The 22,141-nt window shown below is 32.2% G+C and overlaps 2 protein-coding genes across 2 annotated transcripts; one reads left to right on the plus strand and one right to left on the minus strand.

Annotated features, from left to right (window-relative positions):
- The first annotated feature begins 13,148 nt into the window (after positions 1 to 13,148).
- Positions 13,149 to 17,663, plus strand: LOC113385999 (tetratricopeptide repeat protein 25-like). The gene is made up of 7 exons (XM_026623815.1): positions 13,149 to 13,284; positions 13,845 to 14,034; positions 14,467 to 14,599; positions 15,149 to 15,280; positions 15,511 to 15,689; positions 15,773 to 16,012; positions 17,441 to 17,663. Exons 1-7 carry the CDS (start codon positions 13,149 to 13,151, stop codon positions 17,661 to 17,663), a joined length of 1,233 nt encoding a protein of 410 aa, XP_026479600.1.
- Positions 17,664 to 19,319: 1,656 nt separating this feature from the next.
- On the minus strand, positions 19,320 to 20,736 carry LOC113385446 (oocyte zinc finger protein XlCOF28-like). The gene is made up of 2 exons (XM_026623298.1): positions 20,603 to 20,736; positions 19,320 to 20,142 (listed from the first exon to the last, which is right to left on the minus strand). Exon 2 carries the CDS (start codon positions 20,121 to 20,123, stop codon positions 19,485 to 19,487), a length of 639 nt encoding a protein of 212 aa, XP_026479083.1. The 5' UTR covers positions 20,124 to 20,142; positions 20,603 to 20,736; the 3' UTR covers positions 19,320 to 19,484.
- Between the last annotated feature and the right edge of the window lie 1,405 nt (positions 20,737 to 22,141).

Genomic DNA, 22,141 nt, shown 5'->3' on the forward strand with positions numbered 1-22,141 from the left:
ATTCCGGATAATCGAATCCGGATAATCCGAATTCCGGATAATCCGAATTCCGGATAATCCGAATTCCGGATAATCCGAATTCCGGATAATCCGAATTCCGGATAATCCGAATTCCGGATAATCGAATTCCGGATAATCCGATTCCGGATAAATCCGAATTCCGGATAATCCGAATTCCGGATAATCCGAATTCCGAATATCCGAATCCGGATAATCGAATTCCGGATAATCCGAATTCCGGATAATCGGAATTCCGGATAATCGGAATTCCGGATAATCGGAATTCCGGATAATCGGAATTCCGGATAATCCGAATTCCGGATAATCGAATTCCGGATAATCCGAATTCCGGATAATCCGAATTCCGGATAATCGGAATTCCGGATAATCGAAATTCCGGATAATCCGAAAATCCGGATAATCCGAATTCCGGATAATCCGAATTCCGGATAATCCGAATTCCGGATAATCGGAATTCCGGATAATCGGAATTCCGGATAATCCGAATTCCGGATAATCGAAATTCCGGATAATCCGAACTCCGGATAATCGAATTCCGGATAATCGGAATTCCGGATAATCGGAATTCCGATAATCCGAATTCCGGATAATCCGAATTCCGGATAATCCGAATTCGGATAATCCGAATTCCGGATAATCCGGAATTCCGGATAATCCGAATTCCGGATAATCCGAATTCCGGATAATCCGAATTCCGGATAATCCGAATTCCGGATAATCCGAATTCCGGATAATCCGAATTCCGGATAATCCGAATTCCGGATAATCGAATTCCGGATAATCCGAATTCCGGATAATCGGAATTCCGAATAATCGGAATTCCGGATAATCGGAATTCCGGATAATCGGAATTCCGGATAATCCGAATTCCGGATAATCGAATTCCGGATAATCCGAATTCCGGATAATCGAATTCCGGATAATCCGAATTCCGGATAATCCGAATTCCGGATAATCCGAATTCCATATCCGAATCCGGATAATCCGAATTCCGGATAATCCGAATTCCGGATATCCGAATTCCGGATAATCGAATTCCGGATAATCGAAATTCCGGATAATCGAAAATCCGGATAATCCGAATTCCGGATAATCCGAATTCCGGATAATCCGAATTCCGGATAATCCGAATTCCGGATAATCCGAATTCCGGATAATCCGAATTCCGGATAATCCGAATTCCGGATAATCCGAATTCCGGATATCCGAATTCCGGATAATCCGAATTCCGGATAATCGGAATTCCGGATAATCGAAATTCCGGATAATCGAATTCCGGATAATCGGAATTCCGGATAATCGGAATTCCGGATAATCGGAATTCCGGATAATCGAATTCCGGATAATCCGAATTCCGGATAATCCGAATTCCGGATAATCCGAATTCCGGAATAAATCGAATTCCGGATAATCCGAATTCCGGATAATCCGAATTCCGATAATCCGAATTCCGGATAATCGAATTCCGGATAATCGGAATTCCGGATAATCGAATTCCGGATAATCGGAATTCCGGATAATCCGAATCCGGATAATCGGAATTCCGGATAATCCGGAATTCCGGATAATCGGAATTCCGGATAATCCGAATTCCGGATAATCCGAATTCCGGATAATCCGAATTCCGGATAATCCGAATTCCGGATAATCCGAATTCCGGATAATCCGAATTCCGGATAATCCGAATTCCGGATAATCCGAATTCCGGATAATCCGAATTCCGGATAATCCGAATTCCGGATAATCCGAATTCCGGATAATCCGAATTCCGGATAATCGAATTCCGGATAATCCGAATTCCGGATAATCCGAATTCCGGATAATCGGAATTCCGGATAATCGAATTCCGGATAATCGGAATTCCGGATAATCGGAATTCCGGATAATCCGAATTCCGGATAATCGGAATTCCGGATAATCGAATTCCGGATAATCCGAATTCCGGATAATCCGAATTCCGGATAATCCGAATTCCGGATAATCCGAATTCCGGATAATCCGAATTCCGGATAATCCGAATTCCGGATAATCCGAATTCCGGATAATCGGAATTCCGGATAATCGGAATTCCGGATAATCGGATTCCGGATAATCGGAATTCCGGATAATCGAATTCCGGATAATCCGAATTCCGGATAATCCGAATTCCGGATAATCCGAATCCGGATAATCGGAATTCCGGATAATCGGAATTCCGGATAATCGGAATTCCGGATAATCGGAATTCCGGATAATCGGTATTCCGGATAATCGGAATTCCGGATAATCCGAATTCCGGATAATCCGAATTCCGGATAATCCGAATTCCGAATAATCCGAATTCCGGATAATCCGAATTCCGGATAATCGGAATTCCGGATAATCGGAATTCCGGATAATCGAAATTCCGGATAATCGGAATTCCGGATAATCGGAATTCCGGATGATCGGAATTCCGGATAATCCGAATTCCGGATAATCGGAATCCGAATTCCGGATAATCCGAATTACGGATAATCCGAATTACGGATAATCCGAATTCCGGATAATCCGAATTCCGGATAATCCGAATTCCGGATAATCCGAATTCCGGATAATCCGAATTCCGGATATCGGAATTCCGGATAATCGGAATTCCGGATAATCGAAATTCCGGATAATCGGATTCCGGATAATCGGAATTCCGGATAATCGGAATTCCGGATAATCGGAATTCCGGATAATCGGAATTCCGGATATCCGAATTCCGGATAATCCGAATTCCGGATAATCCGAATTCCGGATAATCCGAATTCCGGATAATCCGAATTCCGGATAATCCGAATTCCGGATAATCGAATTCCGGATAATCGGAATTCCGGATAATCGGAATTCGGATAATCGAATTCCGGATAATCGGAATTCCGGATAATCGAAATTCCGGATAATCGAAATTCCGGATAATCCGAATTCCGGATAATCGAAATTCCGGATAATCGGAATTCCGGATAATCCGAATTCCGGATAATCGGAATTCCGGATAATCCGAATTCCGGATAATCGGAATTCCGGATAATCCGAATTCCGGATAATCGAATTCCGGATAATCCGAATTCCGGATAATCCGAATTCCGATAATCCGGAATTCCGATTAATCCGAATTCCGATAATCCGGAATTCCGATAATCCGAATTTCGGATTATCCGGAATTCCGATAATCCGGATTCGGATAATCCGGAATTCCGGATAATCCGAATTCGGATAATCCGGAATTCGGATAATCCGAATTCGGATAATCCGGAATTCGGATAATCCGAATTCGGATAATCCGGAATTCCGGATAATCCGAATTCCGATAATCGAATTCCGATAATCCGAATTCCGGATAATCCGGAATTCCGATAATCCGAATTCCGATAATCCAATTCCGATTATCCGAATTCGGATAATCCGAATTCCGGATAATCCGGATTCCGGATAATCCGGAATTCCGATAATCGGAATTCCGGATAATCCGGATTTCGGATAATCCGGATTCGGATAATCCGGAATTCCGGATAATCCGGATTCCGGATAATCCGGAATTCCGGATAATCCGGAATTCCGATAATCCGGAATTCCGGATATCCGAATTCCGGATAATCCGAATTCCGGATAATCGGAATTCCGGATAATCGGAATTCCGGATAATCGGAATTCCGGATAATCCGAATTCCTAATCCGAATTCCGGATAATCGGAATTCCGGATAATCGGAATTCCGGATAATCGAATTCCGGATAATCCGAATTCCGGATAATCCGAATTCCGGATAATCCGAATTCCGGATAATCCGAATTCCGGATAATCGAATTCCGGATAATCGGAATTCCGGATAATCGGAATTCCGGATAATCGGAATTCCGGATAATCGGAATTCCGGATAATCGGAATTCCGGATAATCGGAATTCCGGATAATCGGAATCCGAATTCCGGGTAATCCGAATTCCGGATAATCCGAATTCCGGATAATCCGAATTCCGGATAATCCGAATTCCGGATAATCGGAATTCCGGATAATCGAAATTCCGGATAATCCGAATTCCGGATAATCCGAATTCCGGATAATCCGAATTCCGGATAATCCGAATTCCGGATAATCCGAATTCCGGATAATCCGAATTCCGGATAATCCGAATTCCGGATAATCCGAATTCCGGATAATCGGAATTCCGGATAATCGGAATTCCGGATAATCGGAATTCCGGATAATCCGAATTCCGGATAATCGGAATTCCGGATAATCCGAATTCCGGATAATCGGAATTCCGGATAATCCGAATTCCGGATAATCCGAATTCCGGATAATCCGAATTCCGGATAATCCGAATTCCGGATAATCGAATTCCGGATAATCCGAATTCCGGATAATCCGAATTCCGGATAATCCGAATTCCGGATAATCGAATTCCGGATAATCGGAATTCCGGATAATCCGAATTCCGGATAATCGGAATTCCGGATAATCGAATTCCGGATAATCCGAATTCCGGATAATCCGAATTCCGGATAATCCGAATTCCGGATAATCCGAATTCCGGATAATCGAATTCCGGATAATCGGAATTCCGGATAATCGAATTCCGGATAATCGGATTCCGGATAATCGGAATTCCGGATAATCGGAATTCCGGATAATCCGAATTCCGGATAATCCGAATTCCGGATAATCCGAATTCCGATAATCCGAATTCCGGATAATCCGAATTCCGGATAATCCGAATTCCGGATAATCGGAATTCCGGATAATCGGAATTCCGGATAATCGGAATTCCGGATAATCGGAATTCCGGATAATCGGAATTCCGGATAATCCGAATTCCGGATAATCCGAATTCCGGATAATCGGAATTCCGGATAATCGGAATTCCGGATAATCGGAATTCCGGATAATCCGAATTCCGGATAAATCGGAATTCCGGATAATCCGAATTCCGGATAATCGGAATTCCGGATAATCCGAATTCCGGATAATCCGAATTCCGGATAATCCGAATTCCGGATAATCCGAATTCCGGATAATCCGAATTCCGGATAATCCGAATTCCGGATAATCCGAATTCCGGATAATCCGAATTCCGGATAATCCGAATTCCGGATAATCCGAATTCCGGATAATCCGAATTCCGGATAATCGGATTCCGGATAATCCGAATTCCGGATAATCGGAATTCCGGATAATCCGAATTCCGGATAATCCGAATTCCGGATAATCCGAATTCCGGATAATCCGAATTCCGGATAATCGGAATTCCGGATAATCGAATTCCGGATAATCGGAATTCCGGATAATCGGAATTCCGGATAATCGGAATTCCGGATAATCGGAATTCCGGATAATCCGAATTCCGGATAATCCGAATTCCGGATAATCCGAATTCCGGATAATCCGAATTCCGGATAATCCGAATTCCGGATAATCCGAATTCCGGATATCCGAATTCCGGATAATCGGAATTCCGGATAATCGGAATTCCGGATAATCGGAATTCCGGATAATCGGAATTCCGGATAATCGAATTCCGGATAATCCGAATTCCGGATAATCCGAATTCCGGATAATCCGAATTCCGGATAATCCGAATTCCGGATAATCCGATTATTTCCGGATAATCCGAATTCCGGATAATCCGAATTCCGGATAATCCGAATTCCGGAATAATCCGAATTCCGGATAATCCGAATTCCGGATAATCGGAATTCCGGATAATCCGAATTCCGGATAATCCGAATTCCGGATAATCGGAATTCCGGATAATCGGAATTCCGGATAATCCGAATTCCGGATAATCGGAATTCCGGATAATCCGAATTCCGGATAATCCGAATTCCGGATAATCCGAATTCCGGATAATCCGAATTCCGGATAATCCGAATTCCGGATAATCCGAATTCCGGATAATCCGAATTCCGGATAATCGGAATTCCGGATAATCGAAATTCCGGATAATCGGATTCCGGATAATCGGAATTCCGGATAATCGAATTCCGAAATCCGGATAATCGGAATTCCGGATAATCCGAATTCCGGATAATCCGAATTCGGATAATCGGAATTCCGGATAATCCGAATTCCGGATAATCGGAATTCCGGATAATCGGAATTCCGGATAATCCGAATTCCGGATAATCCGAACTTCCGGATAATCGGAATTCCGGATAATCGGAATTCCGGATAATCGGAATTCCGGATAATCGGAATTCCGGATAATCGGATTCCGGATAATCGGAATTCCGGATAATCGGAATTCCGGATAATCCGAATTCCGGATAATCGGAATTCCGGATAATCCGAATTCCGGATAATCCGAATTCCGGATAATCGGAATTCCGGATAATCGGATTTCCGGATAATCGGAATTCCGGATAATCGAATTCCGGATAATCCGAATTCCGGATAATCCGAATTCCGGATAATCGGAATTCCGGATAATCCGAATTCCGGATAATCGGAATTCCGGATAATCCGAATTCCGGATAATCGAATTCCGGATAATCCGAATTCCGGATAATATTTTTTTTTATTGTGAATTCCGGACAGCATCGGATAACTCCGGATAATGTTTCCGGATAATAACGGAAATCGAATGGATAATCGGAATTGTGTTAAAATCCGAGATGTGTATGTATTTGTAAATTAATAAATTTAACAAATTATAACAATAATATATAAATATATATTATATAATATATTTATATATATATAATATATATATATATACTAGCTGACCCGGCAAACTTGAAACGGGCAGATGGCAAAAAGATTTAAAGCCTTATTATAGTTTTAAAGGTATTTTACAAAATAATTACATTTTTAACTAATGCTTAAAAACTACCAACGGAAGAAAATACTTTTATTATGGATTCTCAAAGATTACCGTTTATCTCCCCCATTTCAAAGATTACAAAGTTTTCAAATCAAGCTTGTAGCTGGCTATAAATCTTTTTTCCTGTACTTTCAAATATTGTTGTTAAACAATGCTTAACTTTACTGATTTTTGACAAATCGGTGGTTGGCCTTTTTAACCCCGGACCATCATATATTACTATCTATTCTGTGATAAATTCTGGGAAATTATAACTGGAAAAGATTACCGTTTTCAAATCAAGCTTGTAGCTGGCTATAAATCTTTTTTCCTCTACTTTCAAATATTGTTGTTAAACAATGCTTAACTTTACTGATTTTTGACAAATCGGTGGTTGGCCTTTTTAACCCCGGACCTTCATATATTACTATCTATTCTGCGATAAATTCTGGAAAATTATGACTGGAAAAATGTTATTCGACAAAAGGTCCATTTGATCGATACCAAATTTAGGTTCTGAATTTAAATAACATAAATAAAAAATAATATAACAACCTAGAAAATGTTTTATAAATACCAATGAGCATATAATTATACAAATAAGATCTTTCAGAGCACCGTGTTTGAGAAAAATATGCCAAAATGCATTTTCATATTAACATATCGAAAAAGTTTATATTTTGAGTCTCTAGTAACACTTGGGCCCGTTTACTAACGTTTTGTGTATAAATAAAACTACAAACAAAACTACTTACTACAAATTTATCACAAATAAATAATATTCGCGTAAAACATCCTATTAAACGTAATTGAACATCATCTGTCAAAAGCGTTTGACATTTCACGAAATTGCCACCGTCCATTGTTCTATTTAAATTACGCTTCTACAAAAATTTTCAAATTATAAATGTAAAGTTTCTACGCGGATTTGAAATAATTTCTAACCTTTTGGACATTCTCTGGATTGGCACGAATTTTTCAAGACTAAGACTGGCCAAATCGATTCAGCCGTTTTCGAGTTTTATTCGGACATTTGAAAGAGAGCTCCATTTTTATATATAAGATATGTGAACATTAATGTTCGAAAAGTGTTAAAGTAAAAAATATGGGTGATCAAAGTAATAAATCTAACAATAATATAATGTGGTACATAGTATAATGTGGTACTGGAAATATTGTGATGGATATATTTTTAGAATTTACACAGAATTTTTATTCACACCTCATTATGTATTGGCCATACATTATTCTTTCTGAACGATTTTACACAAGGATAGAGCTTACGTTAGAGCTTCCTGGTAACATGAAAAAATTTAATTTTTTCTAAATAAAATTATAAAATATTATTTAAATAAATAAAGGTTTGTAGCAGAAAGTTACAAGCTAGTTAATGTCTATTAAGTGATGCATTTTATTTGGTATATAGGTACATTGCATCAAATCCCAGAAGATTTTATCGACATTTCGTAGAATGATTTCATAAAAATGTACTAATTAGTAATTTAGATAGTCTAACAGTTGGAATAAAAATTATAGAGAAGCTTTACCAATATCGTAATATACCACTGCATTCTGTTTAATTAGAAATGCAATAATTTACTCGATGATTATATTTTATTGATAGTAAAAATAATGCGCTCTCTTTAAACTCATTATATATTTAAAAAATGCATATTACTATCTCAAACACAATATACATGTACTCATATGTAAAAACTATCCCAAACACAATATACATGTACTCATATGTAAAATTATCCGTAGTACCTGGACTAAACTTTGAATTTTAGAATGTAATTTGTATCTGCCTAAATGTATAAGTAATTGCAAAGTTATTTTGAGATTTTATGACTAATAATTACAAACATTAAATTATTTCATTATCAAAATATTACTAATTTTTCTACTATCTCACACTAGTTGCTGAATCAAAAATTTGTACCAAATATATCTACTGTACTTTAATTATACCAACTAAAAATACAAATTTCTATTACAGACAACTATAGCTTTTTTGCAAGTGCGTATTTGATCATAAAAACAAGAATAAATTAAATAACATATAGGTTTTTCTAAAAGCTTTATAGACACATAATATATACCACCAGCACATTCGGCCATACTAATAATATATTTAAAATTTAAATGAATATAATTTCAATGTTGGTTCGTGACAAATGCACATAACATAACTTCAGATTTTATACAAGTCTGTGCCATGTCAACCCTATAACTTTGCCCATAATAATCTTTCATGCATAACTAATTGCCCTAGGAATATATTGAGGAAATACATTTTCTGAGAAAACAACTATGGATAAAAGAAAATTACTTTATAAGAGTATAGATTGGTTTTATCGACATATATTACCTTGATGAGTTAATATAATCAAAAAGTATACAATAAAATGCAATGAAATTAGTTATTCGTCATATAAAAGTTATCGTATCCAATTATAAGTGAAAATGATTATTTCAGAATTTTGTGTTGTTGATAATAATTTAAGTATGTATTGTGTTATTCAGCCGACTTGCTTTTTTAATAATTTGCGTTTAAACAAAATAGTCAATTAACCAATTAACAGTTAATTAATAACAAACAGTTCAATTTGCTTAAAATCTATAATTCTGTCCTGTCTTTATAATAATTAAAAAACCTATAATAATGAGATGCATCTTGGACTGATACATAGAAATCTTATTTTTAACTACACGTAGGATAAGTTATAGTAATCGCAACAAACAACGAAAATTAAATTTTTATATATCTTTACGTTTTAAAGGTTTCTGAACATTTTGGCATACCTTAGAAAAAATTGATGTAAGTGTGTGTGTGTGCGTATACAAATTCTCGTCTAAAGCAGTACGATTGCTTTGAAAAAAGTTCAAAATTTCCAAAATATATCAAAATAAAAAAAAAAGTTTTTTTATCAAAAGTTTTTTTTTACAAAAATTAAAAATTTCTCAAAAATCTAATTCTTTCAAAGTTAAAAAAAATTAATCTTTTTTAAAAAAAATAATTTTTTGTACGGAAAGTTCCAGGAATTTGTTTTAAAGCATTCTTAAAACTGTATTAATGATTTGAAGTTCTAATGCTACGAAATAACTAGTCAGTCCATTATAATGATCTAAATTTCACAAATAGTTAATCAATTTCACTTGGTTTGAAATAATATTAAATTTCAACAGTTTTGAAAACTGCCGTTAAAATGTTTTAATCCAAATACGAATTGGCAATCAGATATGGCTAACTTTGCGTATAATTGAAAACCTAACTTTGATCATTAACGCAACATGATAATTGTTTGATTCAAACATTATGCCTATATCGGATGCAATGGTAATCCTAAAATAGTCTAAACTACTACTACATAAATTTTAATAAAAAATTAGTTTTCTAATACATATTAAAGACTGGAGTTGATTTTGATTAGACAATTAACTAATAAAATGCATTTGCAAACACGTGAAAAGAACTCAAAAAATCTTGGTTAAAGTGATATTAGTGATTAACATCAATATTAATATTGATTTTTAAAGAACCATGTGAAAAGTGAAAAAAAATGCCCGACAGAAGAAGTAGCGGACAGTCCCAAAAGGTTGACGTCACACATGAGGCTCGTTTACTAGTCGACGAAGCTGGGAGCCACACGAAAGCTGGGAATCATGACAAAGCTTTAAAAGCTTACAATCAGGTGAGTTCGATTGCAATTGTTACGTGTTAAATCGATGCGTCGCTTGTAATAAATCCATAAATAAAACTAAACCGATAAGACACAATAATGCTATTAAATACACTGCTGCTTCTATTGTTTCTATTATATAACAATTCATGTTTAACAATCATTTCTTTTCTAATGAATGTTTATTGTAATTGTTATACTACAATGGAATATGTCGTTTCGAACAAGGAGAATTTGAAAACATGCCGAACAATCATATTGACAGTATGAGAATGAAATGCCATTATTACATGTTGATAAACAAACGAGAAGAATAGAAGTTTTGAAAGTCGTTATGAAATCATATTTTTATGCCTGCCTAAATAATTAAGAAAATTAGTTAATAATTTGAAAAGAGACAATTAAATATTATGGTGTTCAATGGGCTATGGGTTCATAGTTTACTGGAAAATACTACGTGTTAATGTATGAATCCATTTTCGAAATTTTGGTATTTATTTCACTCTTGTATTTTGCTAAAAATTGATACAATAATGAAATATGTGCTACCATCTGTTCGAATACATCAGTAACTTGTTGCTTTTCGTATACCATGCATATAACGGAATGAATTTGAGTTATCAATTCTATATGCTATATACTAGTTAACAATAAGTATATAAGGTGGTATTTGTACTTGGTAATATATATATATATATATATATACATATATACATATATACAGTGGCGTTGTGTTAATATTTTTTTACCGGAACGCTAAAATTAAAAAAACGGTTCAAAAACCGGTTCTCATGTTTGTACCGGTTCCGTCCGAAAAGAAAAAAAATAAAAATCATTACAAAACCCATTTTTTGCATATATATATGTATGTTTATCACATATAATAGGAACCCTTAATAACAATTAGTTAAATTATTAATTATAAATTATAAAATTCACTTATAAAATCATTTTCTGCGTGTAGCGAATTTTTTTTTTTAATTTTTTTTGCCCAAAAATTTCCGGCCCAAAATTAATTTGCCGGAACGACGTTCCGGTGCGTTCCGGCACGACAACACCACTGCATATATATATATATATATATATATATATATATTCAAATAATTTGTGGCTTTTATGCACTGAAGAAGAGTCAAATTAGGACTTAAGCGCATGGATGTCTAAACATATTTTAGTTTTCTTTGAATTATCTGGATAGATGCCTGTTTATGAAGCTTCTTGTATTAAAATTCTATAAAATTTTTATTAATTCCCAACTGAAGATTGAAAATAGTTTTACCATTTTTATGGTAAATAGAAATATTTTATTCTAATAATAAGTATACTTGTAATTTAGCTACATTTACATTTAGCTACATTATGACGTATAGTCATACAGATTCTTATATATTTAAATCCCTCAACAGATTGTAGATTTTAAAATATCACTCAAGCGGATCCTAGTTTTTATAAAATGAGTTCACAATTTAAAATTCATGAAAAAACTTTGTTTAATCTTACAAACGTTCGAACAAAAAGTTCCACGCGCTTTTTTACGTAAAACTATTAAATTAATAATTTTGTTGCTATAATGAGACATATATAAGTTGTTTTCAGAATAAAGTACTGCAAAAGATGCCATATAATTAACTTAGTTTTAAATGATGAATGTAATAACAGACTATTTAAATTAAAATTATTAGAAAATTATAATTAAAGAGCGCGCACTAGGTGATATATTCATTTCTAAATCAATGTAATCATAATAGAAATAAGAATGTTTGCATTAAGATTTATTAAAGGTTTTTCTAAAATATTATAAACCTTCGATAGATGTTTAATCTATAAATTAAATGTAAATTTTCATCTATAAATTTTTTATTTCTTTTGAGTCAATTTTTAGCATTTTTTGTTATTGTGTAGGATGTTGAAAAGTATATGTTTTACATTCATATTTAGAAAAGCTTTTGGTAAAATGAGTATTATTGAATATATTTAAAAAAATATTTTCATATCTTTAATATTTAAATATAAATATCAAATAAATTCATAATGAGAATAGCTAAGTGTGAAGAATCATTCATTAAGAAGCATTAGTAACCTGTATTCTTTATCATGTTTCTTTGTTCAAAAATATGATTTTATTTTATATGATTGACCTAATATTGCGTTATCATGATGAAGCAATTGCTTTCAAAAATATCTGAAAAGATTGATTCTCCATTGAAGTGTTTTGTTACCTGGGATACTGACAGCTTTGGTGTCGAGAAGCTCTCACATTGAGCGCAAAAAGAAGCACTTGAACCGATCGAAGTTTTGTGTATGTTTGATATTTTTAAAAGTTCTGAAAAAAATACAGTTCAAATAAATTAAGTTGTTTCAAGAAATATATAGAATATGAATTAATAAACTTAAAATTTATTTACAAAATACTTAAAAAATTTAATAATTAGTGCAGATTCGATTTGAAAATATTGGATACAGTATCTCTAACAAGTCCTAATGAATAATTTTGTGTAATAAACAATATCATATTATATATTAAAATATTGGGCATATTATCAATTTGCCAAATTTATGGGCTTGAAATATTATTCAATAAGGACTAAACATTATCGATTAGTGAAGAAAAATTTAACACAAATTGTAAACAATCTAAGCCATGGCTGTTGATCAATCAAAAGCACCAATAGGAGGATTAGCATCCAGAAATATATTTGGTGCAACTCATGAAAATGAATTTTTGCAGAGTTTTGTCAGAATTGATTTGGGAAAAGATGAACGTGAAGAGCAAGCAGGCAATAAAAAATGAAGGCAGCTGTGGTTGGCCAGGTTTAATAAAAATATAAAATAATAAAATAATTACAGTGTACAAATAATTAATTAAAATATATAGAAAATAATCGAATTAGAAAGATAAAAATAGAAACATGTAGATAACGATAGTCAGATCATGGTCAGATCTCTTAATGTTTTCATCATAAAATACAATTCAACAATTCGACGATTCGTTTTTGGAACCTGGTTAAAAATTTCATTTCTAACCAGAGTTTCTGTAATTATATATTTTTATTTTTATATTTTTTTTGTTTCAAAGAAATTCCAGCATATCAGCAAAACAAAATTATACAAAGTTTATTTATCAACTTTGAATAGTTCGAACATTTTGAATTTTGATTAAGATAATTAATAGATATGTAAATAATGCGTATTAGAAGATTTTAATATTTTATATGGTATGGAACACGAATAACACGAATCTGTGTCGTACTTTCTTTTCATATTCTTATTATTATTAGTTTATCGGTTGATATTTGTAAAGAATTTATTCTATATCTTAATGAAAAAAGGTTATCAGCTGCACCACGACACAAAGAATCTGATGCAGGTCAAACATCTCAAAGATCTAAGAAAAAAAAGAAAGGTAAGAAGAAAGTTGCCCGGCGATTTAAAATTGAACATGAAGAACTGTATACTGACAAAGATAGAGCTGCAGCTGTTAATATGGGATCCAGAGATATCAAACTTTCGTTAAAACAAAAACGAAGGTATTTTCAAGATCTACAATAAATAATATTTTTAATTTTAAATTACAAAAAAAGTAATTCGATGAAACTAAACGGCTTCTTGACACCGAAGTTATCAGTTTTATAACTAGGATACTGTAAAAGTCAAGAAAATACCTAGATTTATTTTTAAGTAATATTTGGTAGATATACAAATTTATATTTTTAATGACGAAGGTTATGTTTAGTATTAAATGGCAAAGTATTTCATCAAATATATTTGATCTAAATAGAATATTGAAATGCAATTTCAAATTCAAATTTAAATTATTGTGAATTACGTTACAATAGTTATATTAACGAAAATTTTTGAATAATAAAATGTAAAGAAGTAATAAACAATCAATAGTTGAATGGGCCAAAATGAACTATAATTTCAAATTAAAATTTATAAAGAATTATTAATAACTTTAGGGAGGAGCGTGGATTAGGTAGCGAAGGTGCTTCAGCTATGTCTGAAGAAGCTACCGCGGATGCATTAATTGCTGTTGGAAAACATGAAATGAATACTGGAAATCCGAAAGTAGCAGTAGAATTTATAGATAAGGTTTGAAAAATGCTAGATCAACAGAACAAATAATTATTCTAATTCCTAATAAACATATATAATATATTTGTTTTCGACAACATTGTTAGTTCCTGCAAAACTGTATAATTATGCTATTTTCCTACATAAATTTTCATCTGTTAACTGGAATTTTAATCATAAGGTTATCTAATTTATTGTTCTAAAAATGTTAATTTATATGAATGAATGAGTGAATATATATAAACTCAAATGCCCAAATATATAAAACCCAAATACTATATTCAAACCGTCCAATATCTGCAATTCACCCACTTTCATTTATATATTTTACTTACTTACTATAGTTACATAAGTAAAATATATAAATGAAAGTGGGTGAATTGCAGATATTGGACGGTTTGAATATAGTATTTGGGTATTATTATATAGTATATTACCTGTTATTATGTATAGCAGAAAAATATTAAACAGAATTATAAAAAAACGTAATTGCTGATATAGTCATTTCCAGAAAATATCACAAATGATTTACCTACATTCACTTATATTTTCTGTAATTAATTGCAGGCTTTAGAGCTGAATCCAGATGAGAAAAATGCTTTGGTAGCCAGAAGCCGCTGCCACTTGATGTTAGGACAACCACGATTAGCTTTGCAAGATGCTGAGGCTGCATTAGCTTTACATAAAGACTATATAAAGGTAAAATATAATAAAAACACATTTTTCAAATGTTTCTAAAATTATAATTTAGCATAAATTATTGTGGTAAATGCATCACTAAAAAGAATGAAGAAAATAGGTATTATGCACATATAAATAAATTGTAAGTAACAAAGTATGGAGCAAAATGGGAAAAATTATATGTTACTTATTTTAAGCTTTAATTTATATTTAAAAAAGAATTATATTGCATACAATCTGATATACAGGCTGTATATCAAAAGGCAGAAGCATTATATCATCTAGGAGAGTTTGAACACAGTTTAATGTATTATCATCGCGGATTAAGAGCAAGGCCGGATCTTGAAGGATTTCGTCTAGGAGTTCAAAAAACACAAGAGGCTATAGAAAATACCATAGGAGCCGTTTCTAAGAAGAAAACTTCAAGGTACATTACAATAAGATCTTAATACACTTCATTTATAGTTATAGTATATGAAAATAGTAAACTTTGTGAATCTACTCACAAAGGTTAAGTAAGATGGAAACCCCATTGCCCAGCTCTGCCTTTGCATCTGAATATCCAATGAGCAATGCCGATAGTCCAATATTGAGATTGGATGAATCCATGAGAGGTTCGCCAAGTGCCTGTCTTCCTACCCGACCGAAAACGTGTGTTCGCAGACCGAGAGAACCTAGCGCTGCGCTAAATGAAGACCGAGATTACTTGGAAAAGCTGCTAAAAGATCCTGCTTTACGGAAAATACCTGGGTAAAAAAGCAAAAAATTATCCCAATAAATTTTCTGAAATAATATTCTATTGCCTCTCTGAAAAATAAGAAAAAAGTTAACGTTTCTGAGTTTCATGCGATGATCGGCCGGGCCGTTTCTTTGTAAATCGCAGAAAAGTGAAAAAATTTTCGTCCACGTTTTAGCCCGCAATTCTGAATCGATTATGAAAATTCAAAAACCGTTCGAAAGATATTGGTTGGGAATCATACTGATTGGCTTTTGGTAGAGATCGGCCGCGCCGTTTTTTTGTAATAAAGTGTTAAAAAATTTTTTTTCGACGATTTTTATTATTATTTTTTTGGCTATAGATACCATAGTCTTCTAGATCATACTAAAATATTACGGCCCTACGACAACTCGTTTAACTTTAAAAATTCATCAATGTTTACAAAAATTGGTTTCGTTTTTTTGGCATTTGTCAAAATTAGACCTTTGATCGACGTTTTCTCAAAAACGCCTGAACCGATTTCAGAAATTTAAAAGCCATTTGATGTATCTCAATGAGGACTATTGTTTGTCAGTTTTGTGAGACGATCTGCCCAGCCGTTTCTTTGTAATTTGAAAGAAAGTGTTAAATTCGTCCACATTTAACCTCAAACTATCGAACCGATTTTAAAAATTCAAAAACTGTTCGAAAGATATTAGTTGGGAATGATACTGATTAGTTTTAGGTGAAAATCTACCGAGCCGTTTTCTTGTAATTCGTTGTTGAAAAAAAATTTGAGCCAATTTTTATGAAACTTTTATTAATGATATATATCATGGTCTTATACAACTTATTGAAATATTACGACCTTACGACAAGTAGTTTAATTTTAAAAATTCATCAAAGTTTAAGAAAATGAGTATAGTTTTTTTAACGTTTGTTAAAATTAAAATTGGACGATTTTACTTGGTATAACGATAGAATACTTGGTTTTAATGAACTTATCAAGCCATTAAAGTCCTATGGAAACTGGTTCAATTATAACAATTGTTGATTTCTGAAAATTTACTTTTAGAAAATTCTCCGTGTTAAAGTGTGCGCTCGTTTTTAATTATGTGTGATAAATCCACTCGGAATACTTTTAATCACTCATAAATTAATTTAGTTTTTATTGATTAAGTCGATTATTCACACATACCGGGAAGTTCATGTAACTTGCCTCAAGGTAAAATACCAAACCAACTAGTTGAATTTTAAACAATTTACAAATTCCTGAAAATAAATATTGAAAAATTATGCTCTAGAATAGAACCCCTTGCTGGCCATCAATCTTAGCTACCGTTTTAAATATATAAATGAACGTATGTACAAACTATTTAGCATTGTTGTCAGGTATGACAAACATCTTACTTTTGAAAGAAATCAGCTCTTGCCAATAATATATAAAATTGATTTCTAAATCAAATGTTAAAATCCCTTAGTATGGTGCCCGGATGCCGATCGCGCCAAGGAGACGCAGATCGCCTCACAGGATTGGCGCGTGAAGCTGTCGCTTTTTTAGATGGCAGGCAAGAATTTTGGAGGCAGCAACGTCCAACAGCTCCGCCTTCCAGAGTTAATAGAGCAGCAAGTAGTAGAAGCGCAGATACTCGCCGAGCAGTAAGTGCTGCGCCATCCGGTTCGACCCGACGCACTCCGGGTTGATTAGTTTTAAGATATATTTCATTAATTATTTTACATACTTTTTATATATTGTATGCTTTTGTAGTTGCCAATAAGCAGCCAACATTTATTTTTGCAGAAGGGGTATTCCTATTGATGTGTTACACGCATTTATACTTGTTTATCTATGATTGGAAAACGGGTATATAATTGTTTGATTAGTGTAAGAAATTTGATAGCATTAATATCTTTATTTTTCAAAAATGCAAAAGATAAAATGTAGATAAAATCAAATACTTTATTAATAAAAACCAAGTTCGAGTTCTTCAACAATCCTTTAAAAATGATTTTGATCAATATTTTTTTATCCTGAAAACCTGTAAATGATAATTTAATTTATAGCTTTTAAATTAACTATTTTCCATTTTCAATTGATCATTTTGGATTTATTATACATAGATATCTTTTAACAAAATAGTATTGCTTTAAGGTGTTTCCAGTGAATAAAAAATCTTTTGGAAATTTGAAAGCACATTTTTCTATTAAATGGTAAACATGCAGTTCATATGTCAGAAAAGAGTAAACAGATATTCATAATAGTGCTTGGAAGATGTCTAAAAGACAAATAAACTTATTTGCCAACTTCTTCAAGATAGTGCATGATAAATAACATACATTGAGTGAATTATTATCTTATAAATGTAGTATCATTTAAAAAATACATTAAACATTGGAGTAAATAATTAAATAATTTTTGCAATAGTAAATAAAACTCAATTCTAATTCAATTTACTTTAATTATTCATAATGGATCTCTATAAACCATTTCAATGAAGTTGCCAAACAAAATTGAACATATGAGGTTCATTTTTACTTCATATTATAACACTGAATAATTTTATTATTGCATTTTTATTAAATGATACATATATATTTTTTGCTCATAATATGTCATAGTACAGCTTACACTATGGAAGAAATTCTAATAGAATATCATACTATTAAAAAAAATCAACAAAATTAAATATTTTATTTGGGCATCTAACAATGCTAACAAGATATGAATAATTTAGTTCCAAGATGTCTTGAAACTTTAATATATTTAAGCTACAAAAATCACAAAACTAAAATTTCAAGCAATATTTAATATAGTTCCAATCCATACTATATATATAGTAACTAATACTCAAAATTTGATTATATAAATTAATACAGAAATGCATTTAAATAGGTATATAATTTTATTAATATATTTTTTATGCATATTGCAATAGTGGCAAATCAATGAACCAATATCAAAACTACAAACTTTTAAGTCTAAAGTATTATGCATTTTTAAACAATATACATATTTAGGTGATCAAGTTAATCCAATGTTCTTTAAAAAAGGTAAGACTATCAAATTAAAATGAACTATTTTATTATTTGAAGATCAAAACTTGCATAATAAATTGATTCTGATGTTTTTTATACAAAATCCCGAAATGATATTCCAAAAACACAAGCATATCTTTAATATGATGCTTTAATCAAGATAGAGCTAGGTATACATGTGCATTTTGTAAGATGGACATCTCATAACTCAAGATTTAATTATAATATAACAAAAATAGTAGTATCACTTAATGAATGGTTATAAATATTTAAGGTTTTATAAATAATTAAGCAACCAAAATGAATTAAATGAAATCTTGCACTTCATAAAATAAACTATAATGAAAATACTATGCTAAAATGATATGAAAATATGGCTCATTAATTTGGAATAACATGCCAGTTTATAAATAATTTCTTTGAACAGTAAAAATTCTTCAGTCTACAATTTTGTGATAAGTATTATCAGTAATCAAAACTTAACACAGATCAGGAAGCCTTGATCTGCGATGAAGATGCACTGTTAAAATCATTTTCATAAGAATGGGCCTTGACATGAAGCCTTAAATTCGAGCGCAATAAAAATATTTTATCACAGAAATGGCACTTATGAGGTCGACCCTCTGTGTGCGTCCACATATGGCACATGAAGTACGACTTCTGTGTAAAAATTTTGAAACAGATATCACAGGTGTGTATATATACACCTGAGTGTTCTTTCATATGATCATAGAGACTAGTTTCACACTCAAATGATTTATCACAAAAATTGCATTCAAATGGATGATCCACTGTTGGATGAGTCTTCATATGAATTTTAAGATCAGTCATAGTTTGAAAAGAACTTTCGCATCTGTTGCATGAGAAAATTCTTCGAGAAGCATGAAGTAATGCATGCCGTCTAAGCCGATGCCGTGATGTAAAGTTTAAACCACAAATATTACATTCATTATAATGTGTTGTCAGATCACGCTCCAAATAAGATGAGACCATTTCTGTGTCATTCATTTGATATTCCAAATTATTGCTTTCAGGATTTGAGTCTCCTATTAAATTTGGATAACGTGATACTGCTTCAGATTGTCCCTCAGCTGAATCATCTTCACGTTTTGAAAATGTTTCTCCCATTTTTAAATATCAAATTGATCTAAAATTTTAAAAGACATGCCAACTTCAGTACATGACCTGATTTTCATGGCTCACACTGCAAGATTTGCAGTACATCAATATTAACTTAAGTGCACTGATTCTTGTGCAGAGTATAATATCTGATATCTGATCTCTATAAAATAGCAATTTAGATATTTATTTTCAATAATTTCGTTAAGTTTTCCAGTCTACTACTAAAAAGGTAGATTGGCAATTTTGGACGACAGCCATGATGGAAATTTCTTGCCTATTTAATATGCGAAATAAAGTTAGGATGAATACAAAATTATAAGTAGACACACTATTATTTTTTGTGAATCTTTCTTGTAAATGTACATAAAATATTTTCAATTTAAATCACATCCATGACAAATATATCAAAGATTCTGAATCAATTATGTACTCAAAGACGACAAAATTCTTCTCAATATGTATATTAAAATAAAATAACAGCTCACCTCGTTTGTGCACAGATTCAAAATATTACTAATATATATTGAACATATTTCACTTTTTTAATATATTGTAAATGATTTTCATTTGTTTTATAACAACAATTGCGAGAATAACTCTCATCTAGTGACAACGAAATTCACAATGCAAGAATTGACAGATGTCATAGAAATGTAATTAGAAGAGACATCTAGCAGCTCATGAAAACCGTTTAATTTTTTGATTAATATTTAATTTTTATTAATCGTAATGCTTTATTATTTGAAAATCATACACAGTTTTAGAAATTTAACTGGTGTACAAGTTTATCAAATTGAAAATATTGATTCTCATCAAAATCATTTTTTAAATGGTTCATAACTTTGCTAAAAATAACATCAGATTTGCGCTACATTTTAATTATTATAATAAAAGATAGTTCTGAATTGATATATTTTCTCAAATAAAATAAACTATAATTTCTATAAATTATTATAGTCGATTTTAATATTAAAATATCTAGCAAAACCACTGACACCACTTTTATACTACTTTAAAGTTGGTAGTTGTTGAACATGTTTATTATTGTGTCAAATGCTCATTTCAAATCCAGATCGTTTTTGTAAAGTTTTATTTTTAGTGATAATTAACTATTGTGTTTTTATTGTGAATTGTCGAAAACTATTAAACTCAATCAAAATTCTAAATTTACCAAGGTAAGATTAGTATATAAAATATTTTTTGACAAGATATTAACATATTAACTTTGCTCTCGTAAAAGATATAATAATTTTGGAAGAAATGGTTTGATTTGATGTATTGTCATCCTAGAAAATATATTTTAAATGTTCTGAATCATTTTTCCTGCAATTTTATGTTTTCACTATGTTGATATTAATCGAAATAAAGTGACATGTCATAATTAAGTCTTAAGAGACATTAAATCACTAGAAATGCATTTTTCAGAGCTTTGTAGATTGAAAGTTTTACACTTACCAAAATAAATGTCTACAAAAGTATTGTGGTGCCTCGATTTTCATGTAATTGTCAAACAACCACACTTTTTCTAATAAGGCATACTAATTTTTTGTAAAATGTTTAATGTCAAAGTGTACAGTAGTATGCAAGTATGTTTTGGCGGGGTCCAGTATAGAAATCCATCTGTCACTTTTTCTAAAAATTTTACATACGATTCATTTCCAACAAACTGATTTACTTAAAATTATCCATAGCTGATGATGATTTTAGTACTACTTCGAAAAAACCTTTTTCCAAAGTATCTGCTTCAATGTAAAATTTAAGGTGTTTTTATTAATTTTTGCATACAAACCTCCGGAGCCCCGTATAACTGATTGGGCAGATTTTTGACAAAGAATTCAAAATAAATATACTATCACAACCTTTTTGCCTTTATTTAGCAAACTGATTTACTTAATCGTTTATAGCTGATGATTACTTGAATTTTTTTAAAGCCCTTGTAACTTTGTATAATTTGGCAGGTTTTTCAATAATTGCTTCTTACGAACGTTGGAGAATCATATAATTTATACCGCAGATTTTTTACA

Source organism: Ctenocephalides felis, unplaced genomic scaffold, assembly GCF_003426905.1.
Source record: "Ctenocephalides felis isolate EL2017-DRISC unplaced genomic scaffold, ASM342690v1 CF-g0.4_SCAFFOLD_03571, whole genome shotgun sequence".
NCBI lineage: Eukaryota > Metazoa > Arthropoda > Insecta > Siphonaptera > Pulicidae > Ctenocephalides > Ctenocephalides felis.